Source organism: Nomia melanderi, chromosome 7 (genome assembly GCF_051020985.1).
Source record: "Nomia melanderi isolate GNS246 chromosome 7, iyNomMela1, whole genome shotgun sequence".
NCBI lineage: Eukaryota > Metazoa > Arthropoda > Insecta > Hymenoptera > Halictidae > Nomia > Nomia melanderi.
In genome coordinates, this window is record NC_135005.1 from 2,902,719 (window position 1) to 2,929,007 (window position 26,289).

A 26,289-nucleotide genomic window follows, 5' to 3' on the forward strand; every position below is an offset into this window, starting at 1 on the left:
CAATAAACACGAGTATACACGAGTATGAATATATTTCATACCATCATGTGTAACTCAAACGAATCTCACGAAAGACTCTAGATGCTAAATGAAAAAAGAAGAAAATTATTTATTCTAATGAAATTTGGCGTACAAAGAGTAAACAATTATTTAACTCGAATTTATGTGATAATAATTGATGAATAAATCCGTACATTCGAAAAAATGAGAGCAGCTTTAATTTAAAGGAAGACAATACTTATATTTCTAATGGAAGGTACATAAATCAAATTCTTTTTTCAATAACTGCATAGAATTCCCCGTCGAGAGGATACACTCAATTTATGCCACTCAGGAAAAATCGACAGAATTACGGTACAGTTTTTTATCCAAGTACTAACACAGAAAAAAGTAAGCTATTTTCCCCTCGGAAATACGCGCGCGTCGTTTCTACTATGTCCTGTGCATACACGATTTATTTTTCTCTCTGTCGAGGTAAAGAGGAGCAGAAGTGACACGGAGGAAGAAAAAAGAATGAAAACATTGACGTATTTCTCACAACGCGAAAATACAGCGAGCGATTATTATAATCTGAGATAGCATTCAAAGTGATATTCGGTTCATTAAAACATCTGGGTAATTCGGGACAAAATTGGTTTTTCAAAACTATCAACCTAAGCTGCTACTTTGTAATAATCGTTTTTGACAATTTGATTTGAATATTCTTAAAACTGTCGATAACTGACTTCTCCGTCGTCAGCCACTTGCCAGGGATGCAATTTCCTGGAGTTCACTGATTACTTGCAGAAGTTTTGATTGAAATGAAATGTATACCGGTTGCTCCGTTTCAAGGAAACCACGTCAATATCTTGTTTAATGAACAAAATAATATAATAAAAAATAAATAAAAAAATTGTTGGATCTTTTAAGTGATAAAGAATTTATATATCATAGTACTTACTTAGTCACTGGAAATAATTGATTTCTCTTTATTAAGCCTTATATTATTATATATATATAATATTATATTATATTAAAAAATAATAAATAGTGTAATAAAATTCATTCGTTCACGTTGAGACATGGCCTATCTTGTTCTGCAGATTCATCTTTCAGTAATCTACCCTTATGGGTTTTAACTAATTTAATGCTCAATCTGAAACGGATTAAATGTTTTATTTCGTTTAAACCACTTGTAAGGAATAACGCTCACCACGACAGGTCTCCGCAAAAAAGACTTCGTTCGTTTTATTTTTTTAATTTTATTACTAACATTTACTTAACTTAAACATATACAGTTTGTATATGAAAGAAAAAAGTTCACGAAAAATCAGTTACTTAGAAAAGTGATAAGTTAGTTTAATCTGCTGTTGTGATATAGAGTAATTTCATGTAATGTCATGATTGTATGATACATTTACAAAGGAAAGAACAACTACTTTATTCACACTGTATACAGTTATCTCATAATAATTAATTACATTTTTTTATTTGTTCGTTTTATTTCTTAGCCTCCAAATATTTAACACATCTTAAAATTTACGAACATATTCTAGTTTTCACTAATATTGCAATTTAAATAGCAAAACTGCTACTACTTTTTACTCATGATACTCGTCATAATACTAAATCTTGCCATTTCTTTATGACGTGTATACTTATCAAAAACAGCTACCTGGTTAAAAATAAAATTCATCGTTGTATCTTAATTTCATCAGAAGCTCTTTCATTTTGACACTGAAATGACCGAGTCTTCCCACTCTGCAACATGGAAGCACTCAGGTGACATCGTGTTTCCCAGAATACTTAGTCCCATAGTAATTGAAACGCGGATAATTGTCGTGCACTTCATATCGAACGCGATGCATATTATTATCAGCGTGTTTTAGTCGCCGCTTTGGTTCCTTTTACGTGTGTAAAACTGCATAACAATCGAACTATTCGGACAAGTTCTGTAATTAAGTTTCATTACACTTCGGGAACGGTTCGAACTGGACGACCGTTCTATGGCACTAGGAAAGTTTATTAATCACCTTTGATAAGACGTAAAATTAGATTGGAAACTTCGGAAGGCAGACGGATTAGCGGGATCGTTATCCGATGTTCCTGGTTGACAATAAGGGTGCGAAAGGCAGGTACTTATGTCGGGTGCTAATGGCAATAGCAATTATCCATCACTGAGCAGAGAGTTTACATAGTTGCTAATTATCATTTTTTTCGAAAATGCTGAGTAGGATGGCGAATATTCTATTATTTATATCTATAACCAAAGAATTTTTTGTTTATTCCATTTAAAACAAATTGAATATCATTTTAGGTTCTCTAATATTATAAAATAAAATGCTAAAATACATATTAGATACATATAATACCTGTTTTTATGTGCTATTAATAAATATTACTAAAGTACGTCATAATATTACTATTAATAAGTAAGACATGAAAGTATATCATTTCTATATGGTTTAGTATACTACTGTATTTTATTATATGGAAGTTTAAAAGGACGTCAAATTTATTTAAGTAAAAACATGTGTGTTTTTATCATACGAAACCGTGCGTTGAGAAAATTTGTGATGATATTTTGAAGGAAAAACTATTTGAAATAGCTAATTGATATTACAATGTCAAAAGTATTGAAATAGGTAATTGATATTACAATATCAAAAGTATTAAAATAGGTAATTCATATTAATTTTTATTCTGTTTTCCGTCATATGTTTTAAATATTAAAAGTAATTCCACACTCTTCAGTGATGGTTTATATTGAGAAAACAATGGCAGAAGAGGTTCGCGAAAATTAATTTCATTTTAATTGACGGTCTTTGGTTCACTGGGATAAAAGCGGAGTAATGGACGCGATATAGAAACAAGAAGTATTTGTGTGAAGCTCGTAATGACGATAGTTGAAATATGTAATCCTGGGAACGTAGTTACGGTAAATCTTGACATGGAAACTAATGCACGCTATTCTAAATCCCAAGAGAACTACTATTATCCCTTGTGCAGATCTGTTGCAGTCACATTTTTCTACAATCTCCTCTTGTTCGAGATTTCCTCGACAAACATTTTCGCTTGCAAAATGGTCCTCGACTCAAGGATTAGCGTGAATGAAATGCCGTAAATTATCTGAAAGCTCGCTGCTATCTTTTTGCGATGAACTGACAATGCGCACGGCAGGGCGCAAGTGTTCTGCGATAATGTAATGTTCCCTCTTCTAATTCATTATCGCAAAACTCTTCCCTTTAAAATAGTTTCGTAGTCATGAATTTCTTTCAAATTATTCTTTCAATAATAAAACACTTAGTTGTTAGAATTAATAATAAAAATTGTACATCATTCACCTTTTTTAAGTTCATCTTATTGAAATTGATACAAATTCAAAGGTTTTTAATTGTTATTACTTTATTATTCCATTATTCGTACATTTAATCAATGATTATGATATGAATTTCAAAATCCTGTAATCTTCTTTAAAACATTTTTTTTAGCCATAAAACAAAATTAATTATAAATACAATATTTGTATATAGAAATAAATGTTTCCGAAATTTTATCTCAGAAATGAGATATAGAGGTAGTTAATTTTTAGTTCAACAGTTATTCATATTCTAAACTTAAAATTCTTAAAAATAAGTTCTTAAAATAAGTTCCCTGAAATGAAATCTTCAAATAAAAAAATTAATTGCGTTTTTCACATGAGAATGAGTTCTATATAACCTGTCATCTTTCATTTCGAGGCGACTTCAAGCATTCGTACGGAATTATAGTAAACTTCATTCATCTTGAACAATTCAATAGAGTATGCACTCTGCATTAAATGCAGCTAATACACGTAAATGAACGCAAGTGCTTCGCAGGCGAAGTAGTTACCGCTTTTAACTCGAGAACTTCAACTTTCCAGAACAATGGAAATTCCACGTGTCTGCTTGTCGTGCACGGAATATCAACGACAAGCCTTCAACAATCGAATGCGGAGACCGGGGACATTTTCTAAATATGATGCGCGTGATCCACGTTCTGCCCTATTCTCCTTTCTTGCGCGTCTGTTAAGTTCACGTGAAAATTCGTTGCAGATGTGCTAGCGAATACCAACATACTGAGTAACACTATCGCTATTATATGAAAATATACCAAGCAACTGCTATTTTATCCTTATATATTTTGCTTATTAGATACAACTAAGGATTTACTTCTCATACTAGTAACTATCAATTTAATAAAATAGTGGTGCAATGTAAAATTAAAATATCTGATTATTATCTGAAATTCTTAGAACTGTTAATTGTATCGAAAATTAAAGATAAATGTTATCAAAGAAGCACAGTTTCGACTGTGCATAAAAAATAATGTATTGGATATATAATTTAGTGATTCATTTACTCGTAAATTTAATATTTGTTAAAATTGTTATTTTATCAGTTGAAATAAAATACTGATGATTTAAGGTGTAAATAAGAAGGTTTACAATTTAATCATTAATAGAAACGACATGAGAATTGACTTAAAAGACATGACCTATTAAGAGTGCCTGATTGCTTATATATTCTTTTTATATATTGCATATTCTTTTGCATTAAAATCACGGTTGTAAATATGTAAACTGAACTGATAATGAGTAATTAACACGTTACATCATGAAACACGTTATGAAAAGATGGATTCATTGATTCAAATTTTGTATAAACTCGTAGTACCTAAACGTTACATCGCATAAAATTTATATCAATGACACGTAAAGTGTGTTCCGAATGTTATTAAACGGAAATTTCTATTTGCATTTGAATAAAAACCTTCTTCCTAAAGGACAGATGATGAAAATTTCCGAACGATTTTCACAACGACGAAATGAAATCGGGAATGCATTTGCATATCGATCCTCCAGATGTTATGGACGTATGAAAAATTTCCGTTACTTTAGTCCATTTTTCATTACAGATTCATAATTACTTTTTTCTCCGGAATATATTAATCCTTTGCGACAAGGCTATTATCGCAAAAAATGGCACGTTTTATTTGATGAACTGGGACATCGGAGTTGAATTAAAATTTATAATTAAATACTGTAATAAATCCAATTCGTTACTATCAATATTTGAATTAAACGACGATCGGTCAATCTTACTCAACGTATCACAAATTTTCAGCTGTATCCTTTAATCGAAAATCTTTTAATACACAGATCCGATATGACGACGACTTTAATCTTGTTGTCCTTCTTAAGCCTCCCTCGCTAACTGCTTAACGATTCTAGTCTCGGCGAAACTATGCAACCCAGATAACGGTAATAACACTAAAATGGAAAGGGAACCTCAAGCAATTAACTGTCTTTAAACGGACCCTCCCGTATCCTCCACTACTCAAATTAGAATCGCCTTAATACAGCTGCTATCAAACTCGAACCGGTCGTAATTATAACCTTTCCTTCCGCGAAAATGCGGGTATATCATTCGCGACATATTATGCATATTCAATTTCGCGTTTATACAGATATCTTACAAATGACCGAGGTATGATACTGTTGAGAATATTAACGCTAAAACTACCAGACAGGTCAAAATTTACCCATTCCTGATTTCTTTGGTCTTTGGATTGAAAACATAACATACGTTTCTCTGAGAACTTATTAGAGAAATTATGTAGCAATCTGCAAACGCATTTAAAATTGTATGTTTTCTTTCGACCCTTTAATTTACAATATCGTGTTAGACTTGTGATAGAAATATTAAACTGAACTTGGGAAGTCTAAGTCTTATTTATTTTTTTTTAAAAGATAAGTTAAATGTTATTTATCTATCATCAATCATTAACCTTTGGAGTAGACATAGACTTAGAACAAGCATCAAAATTGTCCCTTCTCCTAATGAATGATAAACTGATTGTATCGATCATAGTTCAGAAATAAATCATAGGACAAGGGGTTAATTTCAATATTATCAGATTAATCAGTTTTTCAATGTTTGTCTTTCCTTCTGTTTCTGTTTCCATTGCAAAAATATATCGTCCAACTTGTTTACCTTTCATTTATATCTAGTTATTTGACTGGTTACGATAAAAAAAGTGCCGGTACAGTTAATGTTAAAGCGCGAATATAAGCACTAAAAATACGCTAATGCTGCGAATGGGTTAATAGTTCCCAAACATCGAAAATAAGGCTACCAATGAACCTGTAAGAATGCCACAATTCAGGGCGTAATAGGTTAAGCCGTTATCCGATTATCCCGTAAAACTTGGCCGCCACCGCCGACCGTAACAATTTCTGTTCCAGGAGTGGCGGCGGCACGCGATGGCGGTTCGTCAGAGCGCGAGGTGTGCGCACTCAGACGCGAAAGCGGCGACGCAGCGCGGCTGAGCTCTCAATCTTCCTGAATGGAAGCCCCGCGGACCAGGGCTGCGGCGCGGTGAAAGCGGACGACAGAGGCGTGAAAGGGCCTTGGCGCTCGCGCCCTTAATAAACGTTCCCAGAAAAGCGGGCCGAAGAAAAGCGGCTGAAAAATGAGCGGCTCGTGGTCGCTGTACGCGATCCTGTCACTTTTGTTGGCAGTCGGCAGCCAGCAAACCGGCGGCCTGACGAGGGGCAGCAGCGGCATTCAGATCGGCACCAGTGACAGGGGGTCTCAGGCGAAGGGTATGGGGTATGGTCGGGGTGTCGGCGTGAAACTGGGCGAAGGCAGATTCCCTAACTCAACGAGGCAAAGACCGTTCACCACCACCACCACTACCAGCCCGCCGCCGCCGCCGAGATTCACTTACGCGCCGCAGTCACCCGAAGGGAACAGTAACATCACTTCCTTGAAGGTAGGTATGATTCCCGATACACCTTGCGAATCGATAAACCGATTACCGAACCGTTTGGTATTGTTAACGCCTTGATTGCCATGATAATTTTCAGCGTTTTACGTAACACCTATTATTTTGTACCAAAGACAATTAATGTAGGAACAATTGTTAATTATTTGACATCACAACCCTTGCAATATAATATTACCAACTTATTTACGTTATTAAACATTTTCATTCAATATAATTCATGTTGTACATTGTAATTGTTTTCAAGCAATTCAGAAGCGTGGACTATTAATGAGCGCTTAACGTGTTTACGCACTTAGCAACAATTATTATAATTAAAGGAAACAATACATTTATATTAATTAGAATCTTTAGTGCTTATTGCATGTAGAAACAGTACACTTATTTAGAAACGTTCATACTTTACCATCCAAGAAAAATATAGAAAAACAACTTTAAAAAATCATTCGTACGTAGTAAACAATGAAAAATTTATCCTTTCGAATGCGTGATTACAGAAAATATCCGGAGACTTTAATTAAATTTCTTTTACTCTGTTATAAATATTAACGTTTAGTTGGAAATCAAAGATCTATCACTCATATAAAGGTGATATGGGACTCAAACTGTCAACGATAGATATTACTTTTTCAACCACGGGTAATCCTTATTTCCCCTTACCATTTCATAACGCACCTTTGTCAATTATTCTTTTTTCATAAGATCATAATGATGATCACTACCACCAGACTGGTCGGTATTAAAACCTTTTTCATTAAATATTCTATTGTATGAAATTGTCTCTTCCAATGTACGTACTTACATGTTCTTTTGTCAAGTTTAATCGACGTTGTTTTCGATTTGTCGTCAATGTACGTTTCCATGAAAGTTTTAGTTACGTAATGCATGGTACATAGGTGTTTGGAATACACGATACGGTTTCCTAGAATTAGTTTGAACTTCAACTTTTGGAAGAATTTGACTTGCTGTAAGATACAAGTTCGATGTAGCCTTACAGACTGTACCCAATGAAACTCATTTTCCGCGAAAGTTCAGAGAAACCTCAGAGGAAACTCCAATATAATTATTTATGACTTTCAGTTACTTATGAATAACATATCCGTTTCCTTTTTAAACATTAACGTGCTTATTATTACTTTATCATGTTAAGAACATGCTAGATTCTAATGCTTTGTTAAAGAAAATATTTAAAACAAATTAAAACTGCCAAGGAAAAATAGAATGGTTAAAGAATAAAAGATATGATACAGTTTAATTGTAATTATTAAAATCTTTATTAATCATTCATTTCCATATTCAAAAGCATTGCGAAAAGTCTGGGTTAGATTAGGTAGTGCAATATTCGGCAACAGGTGGAAGATTATTCAAACATTTTATTTCGACCTGTACACGAAATAAAAAAAAACAAAGATATGATTGTTTCAAAAATTTTTTTCACTGTATAGAGAAGAATTTAGTTACAAAATTAATTTCTATATAATTCGTTTTAACATAAAAATGATATAAAGAACACATTTTCAAAATGTTAATTGAGAATTATCTTAATTTATCTGTACAGAATTAAATACTACTCATACTTAAATTAAGATTGAAATTAATTTCACAGAAAATATGGAAGATATCGAAAAGCAGATAATTATTTCAATAAAATTCATTTCTTTAAGATTTCTGACAGTCTTCCGTGCGCGACGACAAGACCGAGCAAAGTTATTTACATAGATCCTGAATGTTTCAGTTTGTTTCCTATCTCCTCAAATAAGTTTGTTCATCAAAAATTTCGAGCAACATCAATCATAGCGACATTCACTGAATAGGGTATGTGTTACCAAGAAATAGCGGATCTTCCCTCGGCTAAAAGAGGATCCGTTCCCTTGAACATTTCCTCGAGCCGTCTAACAACTTTAGTCTTTCTCCGAAAAAGAAACGATAAAAAATTCAACAATCCCAGCTGCAAAAAAACAAGCTTATGAAATTCTTGGGCGAGGATTCCGCCTTGTATTTCATAACTGATGAGTTACTCCAGTGCTATACCAAATCAGATTTTTTGAAAATCAGAAAATATTTATCTAGATGGACCTTTAGTGATATTAAAAAAATACTTTTATTTGTGAAATTAATAACACTGATTTGTTATTATACTTCGACAGTTCGTATATTCAATTGACATTTAAATTTCACGAGATAATAAAATAAAGAAAATCGTAATTATAATATTATACCAATTTTTTTATTTACGGTAAAGGTAATTGAATTTTCATTGTTGTTTCTTTAAGAATATTAAAATAAGAAGAACAATAAAAAACAGAAATGAATGATATTTTATGCCAGTATAGACATAGTATAATTTTAAGTATAATGTTATGTTTAATTTGAATTATAATTCATTTTAATGTTCGTGTGTTCAGATAACAAATATTGATATAAATATTATTATTACTAAAATCAAATTTCAAAGATCGCTTTTATACAGGAATGATAGAAAATAAAAATGTCATTTTGATTTGTCTGGTTACATTTGTTTACTCCCAGATACTTTCTTTTCTTCATTCACTATTTCACGATTGTTGCTTAAAACATCCTCTAGTTAATTAGAAACTTCCCCCTCCACGTATAATTTGCTAGGTTAATCGCTTTAAACGTGTCACGGAAAAGTCTATCTACCACCAGGGAGTCATTATTCCCTTGCTGGTCACGGGTGTCATTATTCTCAATTTACGCGACACGAACTGTCGACCTTAATCGGATTTCTACCTGTTGTTCAATCTTGCTAACATATGGTTGCACGTTCCTTTGACGGTTAAAAGACGATTTAAAACTTGAACTCCTTGGAATTCGAGACGGAACGTCCTGAAATATTCATGTAATCATTAACTTTGGTTGCCTGAATTCAATTACTGTAATTCCCTTAATTAAACGATGATTATTTGAAAACATTCCTATATTGTAAATAACAGTTACTAATGGAGTAACATTCAGCAAGTCAAATCTGCGATAATAATAACGCAATTCGGTGAAAAAATTTAATATCATATTTCTTTCGTTTCACATATTCTGCGCCTTAAAATCGTACGGCGTTCAACAACATGTTAATATACTGCAGATATTTATCCCTCTCGCCCCTGAATATGTACTTTTTTAATACGAAATTTGTAAAAAAAATGTACCGGTGCGCACTAATCAACCAAAACATATGTATACTGATTACCACTTAAGCTGTCAGCCATAAGCAAAGATCCCTGTGTGGTGTTTTTCTTTATATACGCGTTTTCTAGCTTTCCGACAATTTAAAATATTTGTCGTTTTTATGTGTACCATTCGGGACGAAAGGATTAAGCAAATGTTTTTTCGTATGGCCTTATTTTTAGAAACTAGGATTCAATGAGGATTTGATAGCGTATATAAGATTCTGTTGTTTTATGATGAATATAAAAATCGCATTATCTTGCATTTTAATAAATTTAATAATATTTGAAGTAAACACAACAAAGTTATTCGGCAAATAAAAATATTACAGGCAACTTTATAGGGATGTTAAAAATGTTTAAAAATGAAACTGTTGTCGGGTGACTGTAATATAAGCAAATAAAAGAACAAAAATATTGACAGTATCAATTTGTACGCCTATATTTACAGCAAAAGCTTACGTTATTTTTAAAGTCTTAAAAATATTACGTAAACTAATTCATAGAAGTTATAAGAAGATCGTGTCTTCATAAGGCATCTTTGAACTTAAAGATCCACTGATAACAGTATGAAAAAGTCATAAAGAGGATAAAACCACTAAAATATTTAAAAACAGTTCCTATCTGAAAAGAAATTCCAGAAGTGAAACATTAAAAAAATTAAGAGTAATTTTAAATGAAGAACGGTCAAATAAAGAATGTGAACGAATAAAAGCGTATTCCTTAGAACAAGAAGTTCAAACGAAAAGTATAAAGAAACAGAAAAAGGAAAGTTTGAAGTACAAGATAAAAGGGAAACGCTAACGCATAATAAAAGGTACGAAATTATTTTCCAAAGATCAAAGAACGTAAAAGTAAACTAATCGAAATAAATGTGCCATGAGGAATTTCACGGAATTAAATTACTTTCAGCGAGCAGAGAAAGCACAATAGCTCCAAGAAGACAAAATGGGTGAGATAATAGGCAGACGGAGAAATAAGGAACGTGGTGAAAGAAAAGCGACCAATTTTTAAAGCGTTAAATTAAACTAACGCGGGAGCTGTAGCAGTTATGGCGACGCGTTGCAAAGAAAAAGCCGGCCGCTGTTCTTAATTGTAAGGCCGGAATAATTTACATTTCTAATTAACGATATATTCTGGGGAAGAAAGGCGTGGAAGAATGAAGCGCTTCTTTGCGACTGGCCGCAAACTCGTGCGGAGTTTTCCTTATTTATGGTTCCGCTGTTGCCAGACCTGCTGCCGCACTGTTTGACATTTCCTGCCGCGTCTAATGACGAAAGACGTGATCCGCTCGGGTGAAGTTTGTTGGCTAGCAGTCAGAAGTGTAACTTACTGTCCATTTTCTGCCTACGTTCCATTCATTCGCCGCGATCGATTTGAGCAACAGGTGCGACCTGATCCATTCTCGTGGTAATAAAGTGAACGCTCTAGATGCACTTTTCTGCACCTCTGAATACTGTAATGTAATGCTTACTAATTACCGTATTTATCTTGATGATCGCGGACATTTCCTCGAAATAATTTATATATGTTTGACGAGAAATATTTTGTAACTACGCACCTATTGAAAAATAATCATCAATACCTTATCAGGGTGTTTGTTATGGACGTATATAAATAACTTTACTGCTAATGGTTTATGCGTAACATGTTTTATTTTTAAACATATAAACTTTTTTTAATCCCTTCATCTTTCATTTATTTCATAAATACAACTGTAAGGGTTATGATATACCAGACGGTATGTTCAAGCGTTCGGCAACATTAAAGTCTCGCGATGAGATTAAGGCCTTCAACTCAAAAATCAAACTACTTTATCTTAGGCTTCTTATGAGTGTAAGTTTTATTATGTTTCTCTAATTAAAATGACACCAACACGATAGAATTACGATCATAATTGCTTGTATAAGAAACGATTGATGTTTCGAATATAAAAAAGGATTGTGAATAAAAAAGAAAGAAACGTTGAAATCATCGAGTTCGACAATAGACGGATTATGTTACATTCTTCAATTGTGACCAATCATGGAGCGCTATGGCGTGTTAACACATTGTTGACCGATTGTGAGTTAATTCATGTTTTCATGCCCAAACATTGTTGACCGGTCACGAGGTAACTCGTGTTTGCACTTGCATTAGCTATTTCAATATTTGAAACAGAGCAGAGCAGTATAGAGTATTGCAAAATCAAAATGTTTAAAGTTATATAAAAAATATGTCCAAAGATTAATTTCAATTCATTATGTATAAATAAAGTAAACTGCACTTTACATTGTCTTACTTTCATATTTACGATGTTGTAGTTACTCAATGTTCACTGCATATTGTGAATTCTATTTCTTCCGAACTGCACGTATCCAGATAATCTCCATTTCAGTAAATGTCCTTTCCATTTCCACCATTTTCCACGCACATCCTACAATCAATAATAGTTCACTTTTTTAGACCACATCTATAACTGAATTTTCCTTAACCATCTCCGCGACTGTTACAACCAGAACTGTTTCGACATCCAATTAAACGGCTTCACTACGAGTAGCCAAGTCTGTTCTGTGAAACTTAAACGTTTGTAACTTACAATAAAAAGAGCTGGTTCTCCGGAGTTACAATATTCTGTTAACTTCGTTACACCTAACTTGGTCATGATCTAATTGCCGTACCTCGTGGAACGACACGACGCAACAGTTTTAGATGTTTTAATAGAAACGAATATATTATACACCATGTAAATTGCAATCAAAACTTTTCTGATCGACATAAAAGTATCTACTAGAGTACGATACGAACTTCTACCATTAATAATGGTTGATTTTATTAACAGTCAGTTTTTACAAAAAGTAAACATGTATAACACAATTTCGTTAAACTTGAACCAGCTGTATTGAAATATTCATTGTTAACATATTATGTTCTTCTAAAAGTACTTCTTAATAATGAAACTAAGTCAGTATTTTATTTCACGCTATAAATAACAATATTTCAATTAGATTTAGAATAACAAGTTTGTTTACCTTTGTAAATGCAACATACAAGAATTTTCAAAAAATATCGTTCTTATATGATAAATTGTGCAATGAAATCTGCGGTCATCAATTGTTAATGATATTTCAGGAAAGATAATCATAATAATAAATGATTATTTACATGGATAAATTTTCTTTTTCAAAACAGGTGGGCATGGTGGTGCCGCATACGTCTTTTGGTGTCAGGGAGTATACAAAAGCATTTACCTATGCCATCAACACGCTTCAGAAAAGCACGAGGGGGCGAAAATTGAAACTTTTCGAACGATACGACATCCACGTGAAAGTGGACCTACAGGAGCTGACGCCAAGTCCCACGGGTAAGTTTACGTTTATCATGAACAGAAACGCGTCGTGCACGAAACGAAATTCAATTCCAACCTGTATAAACAAAATTTCATCGGATACAGTAATATTATCACATTTAAACAAGTTAATACATAAGTAATAATCTAAGACTCTCTAAATATCAAACAAATCATTATCGACTGAATATAACCCTTCGTTACATATTTTAATAAAGAAAAGGTAAATAAACAATTTTAATAAACAAAATACCTCAACTAGAAATTGCTATTGTGGTCAGAAATAATGTTTTTTTCAATTACAACTTCATTGTTCTTCTTCCGTTTACTAAGTTCCTTGAATGAGCATCTTCTTATGGAAATGTCTTTTTCTCCCCTAAATAGAACATTTAAATCAAGAAAATGAGTGTTCAACGGCAAAAATTTCTGTATTAAAATTCCAACTTTTGCGTTCTCACACAGTGAATTTCAGCACTTAAATTTTGATTCGAGTTTAACTCTAAATTAAGATTTTTCTAATAAATTCAAGAAATCTATCGTTAAGATTGAATTATGACGAATAAACGATAACAATGACTAAAACAATAAAACTTTAGTTTTACGAACAATCTGAACGTAATGATTGTGATTTTCGCTATTTCTAAAAAAAATGAATATATTTTTCACATCTTATATGAATGATTTGCAAAACATAATTCTTCAGGAAGAAAGTACATTCACTAATTCACGATAAAAATTATCGGCATGTTTGAAATGCTCCTTTTTCCATTCGCGTACGAAAACATTGGAGGAAGATCAAGTATTATCTTATATAAATTGAATGAAGTTAAATTCTACAATCATGAATCGATACGTTTGGAAATGTGTAGTACATACCAAATATTATCAGGTACCGAATATATCAATAATACATGGAATTTAAAATGAATGTTATGGTTTCAATCATAATTATTAAAATGCATACATCAGTGTACGGATACGACATCTCAAAGGTTGTATCATGTCAACTCGAAATAATTATATCTAGGAAACCATGTTGACTCAGTCCCCCGTGTAACATTCTGCCAAAAGGATAAAGATAATAATGTTATCTACAGGGAAGCATGCTAGACTTGTTTACGAGACAACCGTAAAGGCGACCCTAAACATTTTTCCACTGAAATTCCTAGAACACCTGTGAACCACAGCGTTTCAACTAGAAGCGCTGCAGGGTTGAAATAAAACGACCTGAGGAAAATACTTACAAAATTTTCGGCTGCTCAGAATCAATAAATGCTCTTAACTATAACTAATACGAAATAAAGTGTAAAATACACTAAAATCTAAAGAAACCAAACAAAGGTTGATAATAGTACTTTCCCTTAACTGTTTTCCGCAGAAATACAAACAAAATTAAATTTCCTTGGTGTTTTTAATAAAGACTGTGGTTCTAAAGATAGTTTCTTCTGAATCAGTGATCTCAATTTTCAATTGACATTTGACAGATACTGAATTTTTTAAACATTATTTGGTAACAATTTAAATCGATTTTGATTGGTGGAACTATGCGAATATACATTGTAATACTCTGGTTTTGAAGGTATAATTTTCGCGAACTATATGAGCGCACGTATAGTTTTTTTAGGAACAATAGAATAAAGTGTATAACGATGGTCTGTAAATCTAGTGGTAATAAATACTGAAGAGAAAATTATAGGAATTTAATTTTACTTTATTATTTGATAAGAAAAACATCACTTATTATAATATATTATATTTTATATAAAAAATAATATAATATAATAAGTCAATGTTTTTCTTATTATTTATAATTATTTTCTTCTTATTATTATATAATTATATATAAAATTATATTATATATTTTATATTATCATTTATTTATAATATATTTTATTTATATAATATTAAAGTTGTATAATTATTATATTATCATGTAATTATATAATTTGTCTAAGGGTATATAAGAAAAATCACGCGATATAAAATTAATAGTAAACAATTTATACCAAATGTAAACCATTATATATGTAAAAATTATGTAAACTTCATATATCCCTGAGAAATAAACCGTTCCATTCGTAGAACCATAAATTAAAGCACGAATCCCTGAAATTGAACAGTAATATAGATAACAATATGAATTTTTCTATATTTTCTTTCTGCACATGTCACAGGGCATTCTTGGAAATATTTCCGACAATGATTTCCCTCTCTTTAAGTAAAACTTCTTATCGTCCTCAATAGAAAAGTCATTCGATGAATTGATGACAAAAAATGTATGAACATCCACGTGAAAAATCTTAAATTTATCAATACTTAGGTATTATCATGTACTTAAAGTATTTAAGGAAATTTCTGATTTAAGCAAATGTAAATTTGAAGCTGACTTCAGACTTGATCCGTCTTAGAGGACAATTGCTGAACACTCTGGAAACTTTTGTCATGGTTGGTTTAAGCAAAGTACCTTGTGGCCGAATTTATCGCGGATTAAATCCGTTGGCTTGGGCACAGTTGGCGTAACGAAAAGATTGAACTGCAAGGTTAGAAAGGAAAGCCGTATTGTTTCAAAAGTTTTCAATACTTTCTTTAATATTCTTCTACGTTGAAATCTAAGTTTGAATTCTTCCGCAAGAGAACGTTTTTCCTTTAAATAATTTATCGAAGGGAGAATATTGTGACGCTACCTCATGTATCAAAATTTATTGTTTGACCTACTTCTTGAAAAGTAGAATTATCTTTTTCGGATAGTATAAGAATTATTGGTACACTACTCCGTATATGGAGGCTTGAAGATAAAAGTCAAGTTTTACTGTCATTCAAATACTTTAAAAAAATACAAATTTATGACAACATCAATGTCAGAATTTTATTTTCTAGGGAAAATGTATGTACTATAAAATAGAGTTCTATTAAATAAGTAAATTTATTAATATCTCCTTGAGATCTTCATCCTATCATTTGAATAATATTTACCATACTAAGAAAAACTCTCGAAAAAACCTGACCATGCTTCGCATAAGAATTTTTAAAACCGTCATTGACCTTCTATTTGAAGACCATACATACCTATAGCAGATAATATAATAATATAGTTTTATAGTAATAGGAACATAGTACCTTAGAATTCTAAAACTTTATTATTATTATTACCATTATCTGACTATTACTATTTCGTCACTTCTCGAATAAACAATTGATACAATATTTACACAATTAAATATTAATTTAGTGCCACAATTTGGAGTATACATAGTCGAGTACATACCCTTCGTTTGTTCGCAAATATTGTCTTTAATTTTAACGAAATGTCGTAATTTATGATCTTTTAAGCTTTTGAAGATGCCTTTAAAAATGCATTGTAAATGCAACACATAAACAATGAAAAAAATGATAGAAATACACATATCGTGTTTTTAAAACTTTCACGTTAGAACTGGACCTTAACATTAAAAAATTGATTTTGATTTTGTCAGGTTTGTCCTAAATCTTGTTTAATCAAACCAAAAAATTAAAAAACACAGTAAGTATTTAATTATATATTAGAGAACAAACTAATTTCATGTACACTCTGTGAACACTAAAACAAAAATGAAGAGTAACACATAATTAATTTTTCTTATACGTAACAACCGTAACAATATAATCAATAATATATATAAATCAATAATTTTATTGACCGCCGTCGATAACACATTCTGACAGATTTAAATTGGACAGATGTTTAAGAGAGAGCATAAAAAGGATAGAATTGTAAGATTCTTATTTAAAATAGTTCGGGAGACTCCACTTGTCAGAGCATACTACGAGGATTATATATAGGCTATAAATCTAAGTGAGATCTTTACTAAGCGTGCGAATGTCAGGTTAAAGAAGAGAAAATGTTCCATAGATCGGTTCGAGGCTATTTCGCGGAGCATTGGTCTTGTTCACAGAGGTGGTAGCGTTGACCTTTTTCACTAAAACGCCTGAAACCCTATCTACAGACATTGGAGTCAACATAAAAGATTGGCTTTCTTCTTTGCTCCTGTTTGTCAATATAACTGAATCCACAAAAAATTCGTATCCTTTTTATTTTTACACTGAATGAAACTTGATATAATGAGAGAAAAATAAAATTAATATACATATTGGTCAAATTTTATTTATTAAATTCGAAAAATGTATGCCTTTTTAATACTCCTATTTATTTAAAATTATAACTAATTAATCTGTCTATTGCGTATGTATGCTGCATAAAATTGTAGCTGCCAAAAATTGATTTATTTATTTAATCGTAGCAAATTTTCTTAAATAAGCAGAAATTTCTTGCAAGATAGTTTTATATAATATTTATTAATAATATAAACTCATAACTCATACAGAAAATATATGTAAATATTTTCATCTGTAAAAGTTATAAATTAAACCATAATAGCGGAATCTTCAATAACATATGTGTTCTCGTTCGAAGATCAATGTGAACAATCATTACAATCATTAAGAATGAGGAAAAATATATAAATAAATTGAAATCAATTGTAAAGTATTTCACCATTAGTTAGTATAGTATTACATGTAACTTGTGTTAAATAAACAATTGCATTATAATTTTAGCGACGTTCAATACCATTGAACTTTAGCTTGGACTATAATAATTTAGTGCTTTTATAAGAAGAAACATGTTGTGTCTTGTTAAAAATGCATCATCTTACTACTTAAGTACGTATATAAATTCTTCATTGATTGGTATTTCCAGCTTTCCTCCTGAATGTAATATCGTGAAAGAAAGTTTCCTAAATTTTATTACATTTCGTCAGATTTGCGCTTGGGATCCTTATATGCCTGAAATCTCTCGTTAAGATGTAACGGAAAACTGAACCTGTATCAACTTCAATCACGTTTTGACGTCGGGATTTTATGGATGAAATAGGATATCACGAATACGGTGTTAATATCACGTTTTTCATTAAAAACTCTTTGGGACACTTGATGCATATCATTGAAAAAAGCAGAAATAAACATTTCAGAAGATTAAATTTATGACTGGAAGAATTCGAAAAATGTTTCGAATTTCACAAATGTTTGTTTATGAACATAATTTAAAAATGTACGTACATGTACACTGCTGGTCGAAAGCTTGAGACCACTTGATATATAACGTAACAAATTAAAAATTATATATCTTGTAAATGTATGAAATAAAATAATTGAAAATTATATACATATCTTTACATTTGACTTATACGTATATGTCCATATTCCTTTATCAAACGCAAAAGTTTTCCAATAAAACATATAATATATACACACATATCGACGTATGTTTTGTTGTACTGGGTAACGATTTTGTTATTCGTAGTTTGTTTGTCTTGTGATTCGTGATAATAGTCCTGTTGTAAGAAGATTTGTATTCTATGAAATAAATAAGAAAGAAGTGTCATTATTTATTAAACCCAACTGTTTGCAAAAAATGTAAGTCTTTCTTTTAACCGATGTATCGGTCCCAAAAGTTTGATCGGTAGTGTATATACCATATTTGTACAAACATAATATTATATGTACATATACAGACAAATTTTGTAACAAGACGTAGCTGACTTTAATTTCAGATTAGTTTATATAAATACTTTATATAAATGACATAAATAATATTCATAAAAGAATTAGTATTTATAAACCAGACAATTTATGCTCAACATTAAAGATTATTTCATTATTTCAATTATTATTATTAATAAAATTTATTAATATTATTAATAAAATTTTTTTACTCATACATTCATCGCTTTGATGTATATTGTAAATTTGTTTTGCATAATGATATTAGTAAAATTATTATATCCGATACTAAATATTTATATTAAATGCTAAATGAATTTCACAGATAAAATATTGCGTACACCAATTTCGCGAGGACTGGAAGTTTTGATTAATTAATTTACAGGTGTCGTTGATTTAGTCGAAATATTCTGTGCTTGTTTACCTTCTCTTCAAAATGGCGCTGCGGAATATGTGGGCCGTTTAGCTTCCACTTGCAATTTAATTGCCACTAACGAAGCTTCCCTAGTGAATACGTGTTCACCTCCCGTGCAGACTAGCAGATAATTTTTGGTCCATGTTAAAGGTGATACCGTCAATTACCGACTGAAAAGAGTCGATAGTTAAATCGTGATAAGGGCTTATCGTGGTTTTGCAATGGTTTCGGTTCGTTGCCTATCCCTTTTGTAATGCATGGTTACTTCGTAAAGCATAATCTATTTACGCCAGCTGTTTTCGACATAGAGAAGTGAACTTCAACGACACATAAAATCTTAACTGAACAATTAAATTATTTTTAATAAAAATAAATAAATTAACAAAATAACAAAGTTCATTAAGTATAAACAACAAAAATGAATTAATTAATAACATAAACTAAATATAAGATATGAATTTAGGAACACAAATGCACAAAATAATCAATAGAAATTATGCATAAATAAAATATAAGTCTGGAAATACAAATGCAGAATATAAAGTCGTTGAATTTGATTCGTGAAAGAATCTCGTTTAATTTTTGGAAAAATGCTCAGAAATAAGCCCGGCTTTTTATCCCGGGTATCCTTTGAGAGAAACAACAAACGAATGGAACTCGGAAATTACAATATAAAATTAGGCTGTTTGACATGACATATAAATGCTGCTCTATATTTTGTTAGGCCACTGCAAAGGGTTTTTGCAGTTTGAGAAAAATAAAGCCGTGTATATAAATCCTAGCAGTGCATACAGCCTTACATTTGAGCTTGTGGGTAATTTCTAGCAATAGCCATATCTCAGAATTCCATTAGTTTTTCGCTAGTTTCTGTGAATTCAAATTGTGAACGTCAGAATTAGTCTACTAACTGGTATCTTTTTAGTTTCTTTGTATTTATACCAATGTAATCTATTTGTGAAATATGAATATACTATATAGAGTAAGTGAAAATCTATTGAGGGTTTATTATAAAAATATATAATTAAGTATGTAATTAATAAATATATTTAATGCGTAATTAAAATAACCTAACATTATAAGTTCACGAAGGAAAATTTACTCTTCCACGCTCTAATATTTTTAATCTAAATTACTCTTCATAAATAGATCCTAACATAGTTTAAAAAAACTTCACAATTTCGAATGTACAAATTAATATTTTCATAGCAGTCAAGTTTTTTGGATTCCTATAAACTAATTCTACACGCAATTTGAGACTGTTGCAGACTTCTGAGATTGATAGAAGGATCTAACTTATAAACTTTGTTTGGAAATGTGCATAAACAGTTTGAAATAAACAAGCTACAACATATAGATACTAAAGACATAAAACAATAAATATATACATATATATATTTTTTATGTTGCTTTCATAGACTCTTTCTTAACTACATTGTTTTTTAACCCTTTTCCCTACAATATAATGTCAGACTCATGGGGAAGATTTCAAATATAATTTAACAAATATAAACATCAGTTAATTTTTTCTAGTCCAAATGAAATATTATTTTTCTATTATGAATTACAATAGTTTAGAGTAAACGTAAATATAGAATTACCATGGAATTTTTTTCTAACGAATAATGAGCAATGAAATAATTCTTTCGAACGCAATTGTGAAGGAACCCATAGTGCAAAGGGTTGAAGTAATTTTATTCTTCATCGATATATAAAAATATACTGTAATTTAGTAGGTTTAATATAAAATATCGATATCCAATTATTTACTACACAGTTATCTAATGAAATTGTTTCTAAAAGCATATTATATTAGGATTTTTGGTAAAATATAAAAATTTTCACTATAATTTAGAAAGCTTGTAAACGAACACTAGATTTAAACGTGTTTTAATTTACGAAACTGAGTTCAATTTTGTCCATCGGAATTGTCGACGAATTTCCAGGGAAAAATATGGATACTGGATTATTTTTTGCCATAAAATGGTTATTCAGTAATGCGTTTTACTCGCCTGCACAGTGGAAAATAACATTTTCCATGCATCTCCCATTTTTATGCTGTTTTATTTGTCTGCGGTCGATCATATTTCATTCTGTACCTCGTACGAATTACCCGATGGCACGTTCAATAATTTAAACAGGTTATGAGAGCCATAAATCCTCCTACAATGGTCAATTAAGCACAAAGCTTTTCACTTATCAATTTCTGCCCCTAGAGGATCATTCTGAATTGACAATTCTGCTTTTGCTGAAATATTGCGTGAACTGCTGAAAAAGGATTACAGATATTTTTTTACCTATAGCCATACAAATTGAAAATATGAGGAAAATGATATTTTCGATCGGAATCTTGAAAAATAATATAGTTTATAAAACTAATAATATAGTATAGAAAAATAGTATACTTTTAAGTAATGAAGAGAAGACACCTTCTGACAAGCATATTTAATAATAATGCACTGTTCAGTAAGTTATTGTATAAATTTTTCTGGAAATTAAATTAAATCGAAATTAATATTCAGTTAAGAAAAATGTAGTATGGCAGTAATTAAAAACAGTCGTTTATTTTGAGCTTTTTGCGTGTGTCGCAAGAGTTAGAATTATTCAATCCATTTCTCTTGTATTTTTCCTTAAAAGTAAGGTACTTTAAATGTTCAGATAATTCGTTATGATGGCAAATTTTATACTCATTATTTATTCATACTTTAAGATAGGTAAAATTTATGATCATGGTCGCAGTGGGATACGAATTTTATCGTATGATGGGCCGCAAGGGAATTAGGCCTAAGAGAAATACACATTTAAAGGATACGATACCTGTTATACTACGTTTTAAAGTTTACGATGCATCAATCATTATTGAGTTTTGAAATTACTGGTGCCCCTTATTTCTATAAATAGTATGTAACGATGTATAAAGCAAACAAAAATATGGAGTAATATATTAGTTTCTAGAATCCTCGGTTTGTTATAAATCTGCCTCTTCTAAAAGTTTAAAAAAAAGTAACTGAAAATACATTTTAATTATATTCATCGACGAACAATTGAACTATTTTCTTTCTGATAATTTATATAGTTTTATCAATTTTGTTGTACTTTCATGAATTGTACTTTATTCTTAATCTCTGCACTTTTATAAATCTTGTAAATTATATATAAAATATGTTGTGTACTTTCTGTATTTTTATAAATTTACAACTAATCTATATTAGATCGTTCAGCAAATTTAATGTACATGATAATATGATATGCAAGAAGGTACTACTTATTAATAGCCCTACAAGAACAAATAACTGAAATCCAAATAATTTGTTCATTTCAAATGTCAATTTCGCATTACTTGTGGTAGATTGGTTACAAAATTTTATCGTCTTACTTTTCAATGTGGCATTTATATTATAATATACGAATAAATATTACAAATAAGTAAATTAAAAGACAATAGAAAACTTCCAACTGAAATAGCCAAGGCACAGTTGAATGAAGTTTAACTTAATAAAGTGAAATTTTGCTTAAACCTCATTTAAAAATGCAGCGAAGCTTCTTAACCAACAAAATATTTGTTTCGATAATAATCGACAATAATATAATAATCCAAACAAATATTCTGTTGGTTAAAAAGCTTCGTCGAATTTTTAAATGAGGTTTAAAAGGAAATTCTACTTTATTAATTTAAACTTCACTGGATTGTGCGTTGGGTATTTTATTTGGAAGCTATCTATTGTCTTTTATGTTATTTGTTTGTAATATTTATTTGCCAATCGACATTTTCGTACGAACATACTTTCCGTATCAAGTTTCAGGATACATTATCGTGATTGAAATGCACTTTAGCGAGCGTCACACATGAAAGAAGTAGGTAAAGATACTTACAGGTTATTTGACGTAAGTAGTATTACGCTAACGCGAAGGACAGTCGGGAGCCATTTCAAAAGCAACACGCATACGCGCTTTGCGTATATATATATATAAGGTGTTGAAAAAGAATGGTGTTCATAAATTCTAGGGGTTCGTCTCGGACACCGAAACGAACAAAAATTGTTTAAAAGCTCTTTCCTGTTTCGCTACCGTCGTAACTTCAGATTTCAACGTTATTGAAAATTTATGGGACGAGCAACGGTAGCGATCCACACAGACCCCGCAACTGTAAGAATTAAATTTGAAGCACGTGAATCAGATCTCAGGTTGCACTGCGAAAGCATTTTTACGTGCAGTGTTTATTGAATACAAGACATAGTACCGATACTTTTATATTATTCAAGAAAGCACTTTAATAGTATCTTATACTATTATTTGATGTATGAAAGGGAATAATACATTTCGTTTGTACATTAATTAAAGACTTTTGTATTTTCCATGTAGTTTAATTTTTGAGAGTAACTAATCAAGATTAGTAAATAAAACATGTATTTTAGGTATTTTAAAAGATCTATTTGCAATTAGGCAACTTAATGAGAAAAAGAAAAGTGTAAATTGTAATATTTTTAACATATTCATAGTTAATTTGATTCTTCTTTATTTTGTTTAATTCTTTTCCATGTAAACTGTCTTTGAAATAACTATAACAAAATGTTTATGTTATTAATACGGGTTTTCATTGTTTTCATTTTTATTATTAACTGCAACACATTTTATGATAATTCTTTAATAATGCAATAGCCGTATTACTTTAACACCCTGTATGTGCCTGTACGGTCTATTTTTTAAGTGGATGCGCTGGTATCCAATAGCTCAGACGATGCATCTTACTTGCGTCACCACTGAGTTGATCGGTCCATTAAGCTGTGGTACTTTATGAAAATCTCAGACGTCAGTCTGCGCTAGTCTCAATACGATGCAAGAAAAAGCCATCTCTTAATTTTTCATATCTCAATTTTTCTCCTTCTTTATGCGGCAATTCTTTAAGCGTGCATTACTTTCATGTTATTCAGTTTCGAAGGAAACAAAAATTTTCCATAAGTGAAGAAAAATTTATGTTAATATCAGACTTATTTGAAAGGTATAAAGATGTTTAATCTTTGTTTGTTTTTATACTAGGGAAACTTTATTTGTACCAGTAAATTTTTATACTTTCGTAAATGAAATTCGTATTATATTACACTTCATCAATAACGTGGTGCATTTGATTTATCACAGGTAACGAGAGAATGGAGAATTAAAATGCCATTATTAAACAAGGGTTAGCAAAAAGTGACTTCAAAAATTATGTTCTTGTGCATCATGAATGCAAGTAGAGTAAGAAAACAAAATTTACATTTTAACATGTTCTCGACCCGCATTTATTTCAGTAACAAGCTTCATTGTTATAATGTTTTATTGAATGCAACAAGTCATCTTCATAAAATGCAAATAAAATTTTTTAAAAATCGTATCCACTTCCACATCATACTCCTACGTCATGTTTTACGGCTTTAAATACAAACACGCGTGAAAGTAATTTAATTTGTTTTACGCAAGATATAGAATTTTGAGCATCACAAATATGTGATGCTGGTTGTGAACGTGTTAAGAACACTTTTATTTTTCCACGTGCCAAAAATATATTAAAATTATATTTCTTCTGAGATTGAACTAGAGTTATTATGTCACTTAGTATCCTATTAACACTAAAACTACCAGGCGGATCAAAATGATTAATTCCTGATTTCTTCTGTTTGTAATTTTTAAAAATATAATGAATTATTCGAGGAATTATTAAAGAAATTGATTTAGCCACACGAAAATTGAATTGTAAATGAATTAAAGTCTCAATAGACGCACTTTTAGAGTTTCTATAAAAGGATTTCAAAAAATCAATTTAAATGCTCGGTAGTTCTACTGTTGATCCTCATTCACATCCTTTATTTGTATTCACAGCCTTTCATCTATTAAATCGTTATTTTCGATTACTTTCCTAGAACTTCGTGCCGAGCGTTAATATAATTCTCATCAATCGTCCCATAAGAAGCGAATATTTTAATTTTAATCTATGCAAACGAGATGCTGCCTTGAGTCATTCTTTTACACTGTCACTAATCACTTGCATTATTCAAGCAGCGGGGAGCTTTTTGCTACCACTTGTTAGATCAACGTCGCACCCACGGCGAAGAATTCCTTTATCTTCTAATTTGTCGCGCTGCGGCTGACGGGGGCCTCAACTTCCTAAATTGCTCGCGAAAAACTGCCAGGAATTTCTTCATCCCCGCGTTTGTTCCTGAAAAAAACTCTCAGCGGTATAAGTAACGAGGAACATTAAAGTCGAGCTTGTGCGAAACGGTAAACGATTTCAAGGAGGCCATGGAAAGTTCCCTTTCCCTTTCCGCAATTGAATAGTAAATAAATATTTAATCCTTTACAAAATGAAAACTTTAAAGAATATATACGTTCTATTTTTAATGTAATGAGTGGATTGTGGACTTTAATGAATTTTTTTGGAAATATGAAAATTTTCTATTGCAATTTTGCTTTTCTAATTATATTCTTAAAAATTCGAATTTGCATGAAAATCAAGATTCCTGTAATTAGACCTATAAAATTTACTCTGGCTTATTAAAACCCCTAAACGTCATTTTTCTTTAAGCTTCGTTTAATGCACCTTATTAAAATATTTATATTTAATTACTTCATTTACCAATAATTCTGAGTTACTCAATAATGTAAAAGTAATTTTTTAGTTTCAAATAATCAGTTAGAATAAAAGTTTATGTTCCACTATAATTACTGTAGTGTCGCGTAAGTATGTTTTTCCTAAAGTGGAAAAATCAATTTAAAGAGTGTTAATGAAGATCATATAAATTCCAAATTGCACTGCAAGTTAGAATCTACGGAGTATCTAAAGAGACGTTCATATATCGCTCGATCTATATCTGGACCATGGAATTAACAGCACTACTAAATTTAAGGCTGATAATCGTTGAAATGCCAGCATTTAATTGCCAACTAATCAAGTTTAATAGCCAATTAAATAGGTTTCTTTCTAAATGGAGCTACTTCCTTTAAGGAAGGACCGAAGTAGCTATCATGTTTCAATGTCGCGGCAACTACATTTTCTTTAACATTTA

The 26,289-nt window shown here is 31.0% G+C and overlaps 1 protein-coding gene across 9 annotated transcripts in view; it reads left to right on the top strand.

Annotated features, from left to right (window-relative positions):
- The window catches only part of Nmdar2 (glutamate ionotropic receptor NMDA type subunit 2), a 466,012-nt gene that overhangs the window by 225,266 nt on the left and 214,457 nt on the right, over positions 1-26,289 (top strand). For all 9 annotated transcript variants that reach the window (XM_076369021.1, XM_076369016.1, XM_076369024.1 and 6 more), the window contains 2 exons: positions 6,248-6,777; positions 13,143-13,314. In XM_076369021.1, coding sequence (XP_076225136.1) covers positions 6,475-6,777; positions 13,143-13,314 — 475 coding nt within the window. In that variant the 5' untranslated portion in view covers positions 6,248-6,474. The remainder of the gene's footprint in view (positions 1-6,247; positions 6,778-13,142; positions 13,315-26,289) is intronic.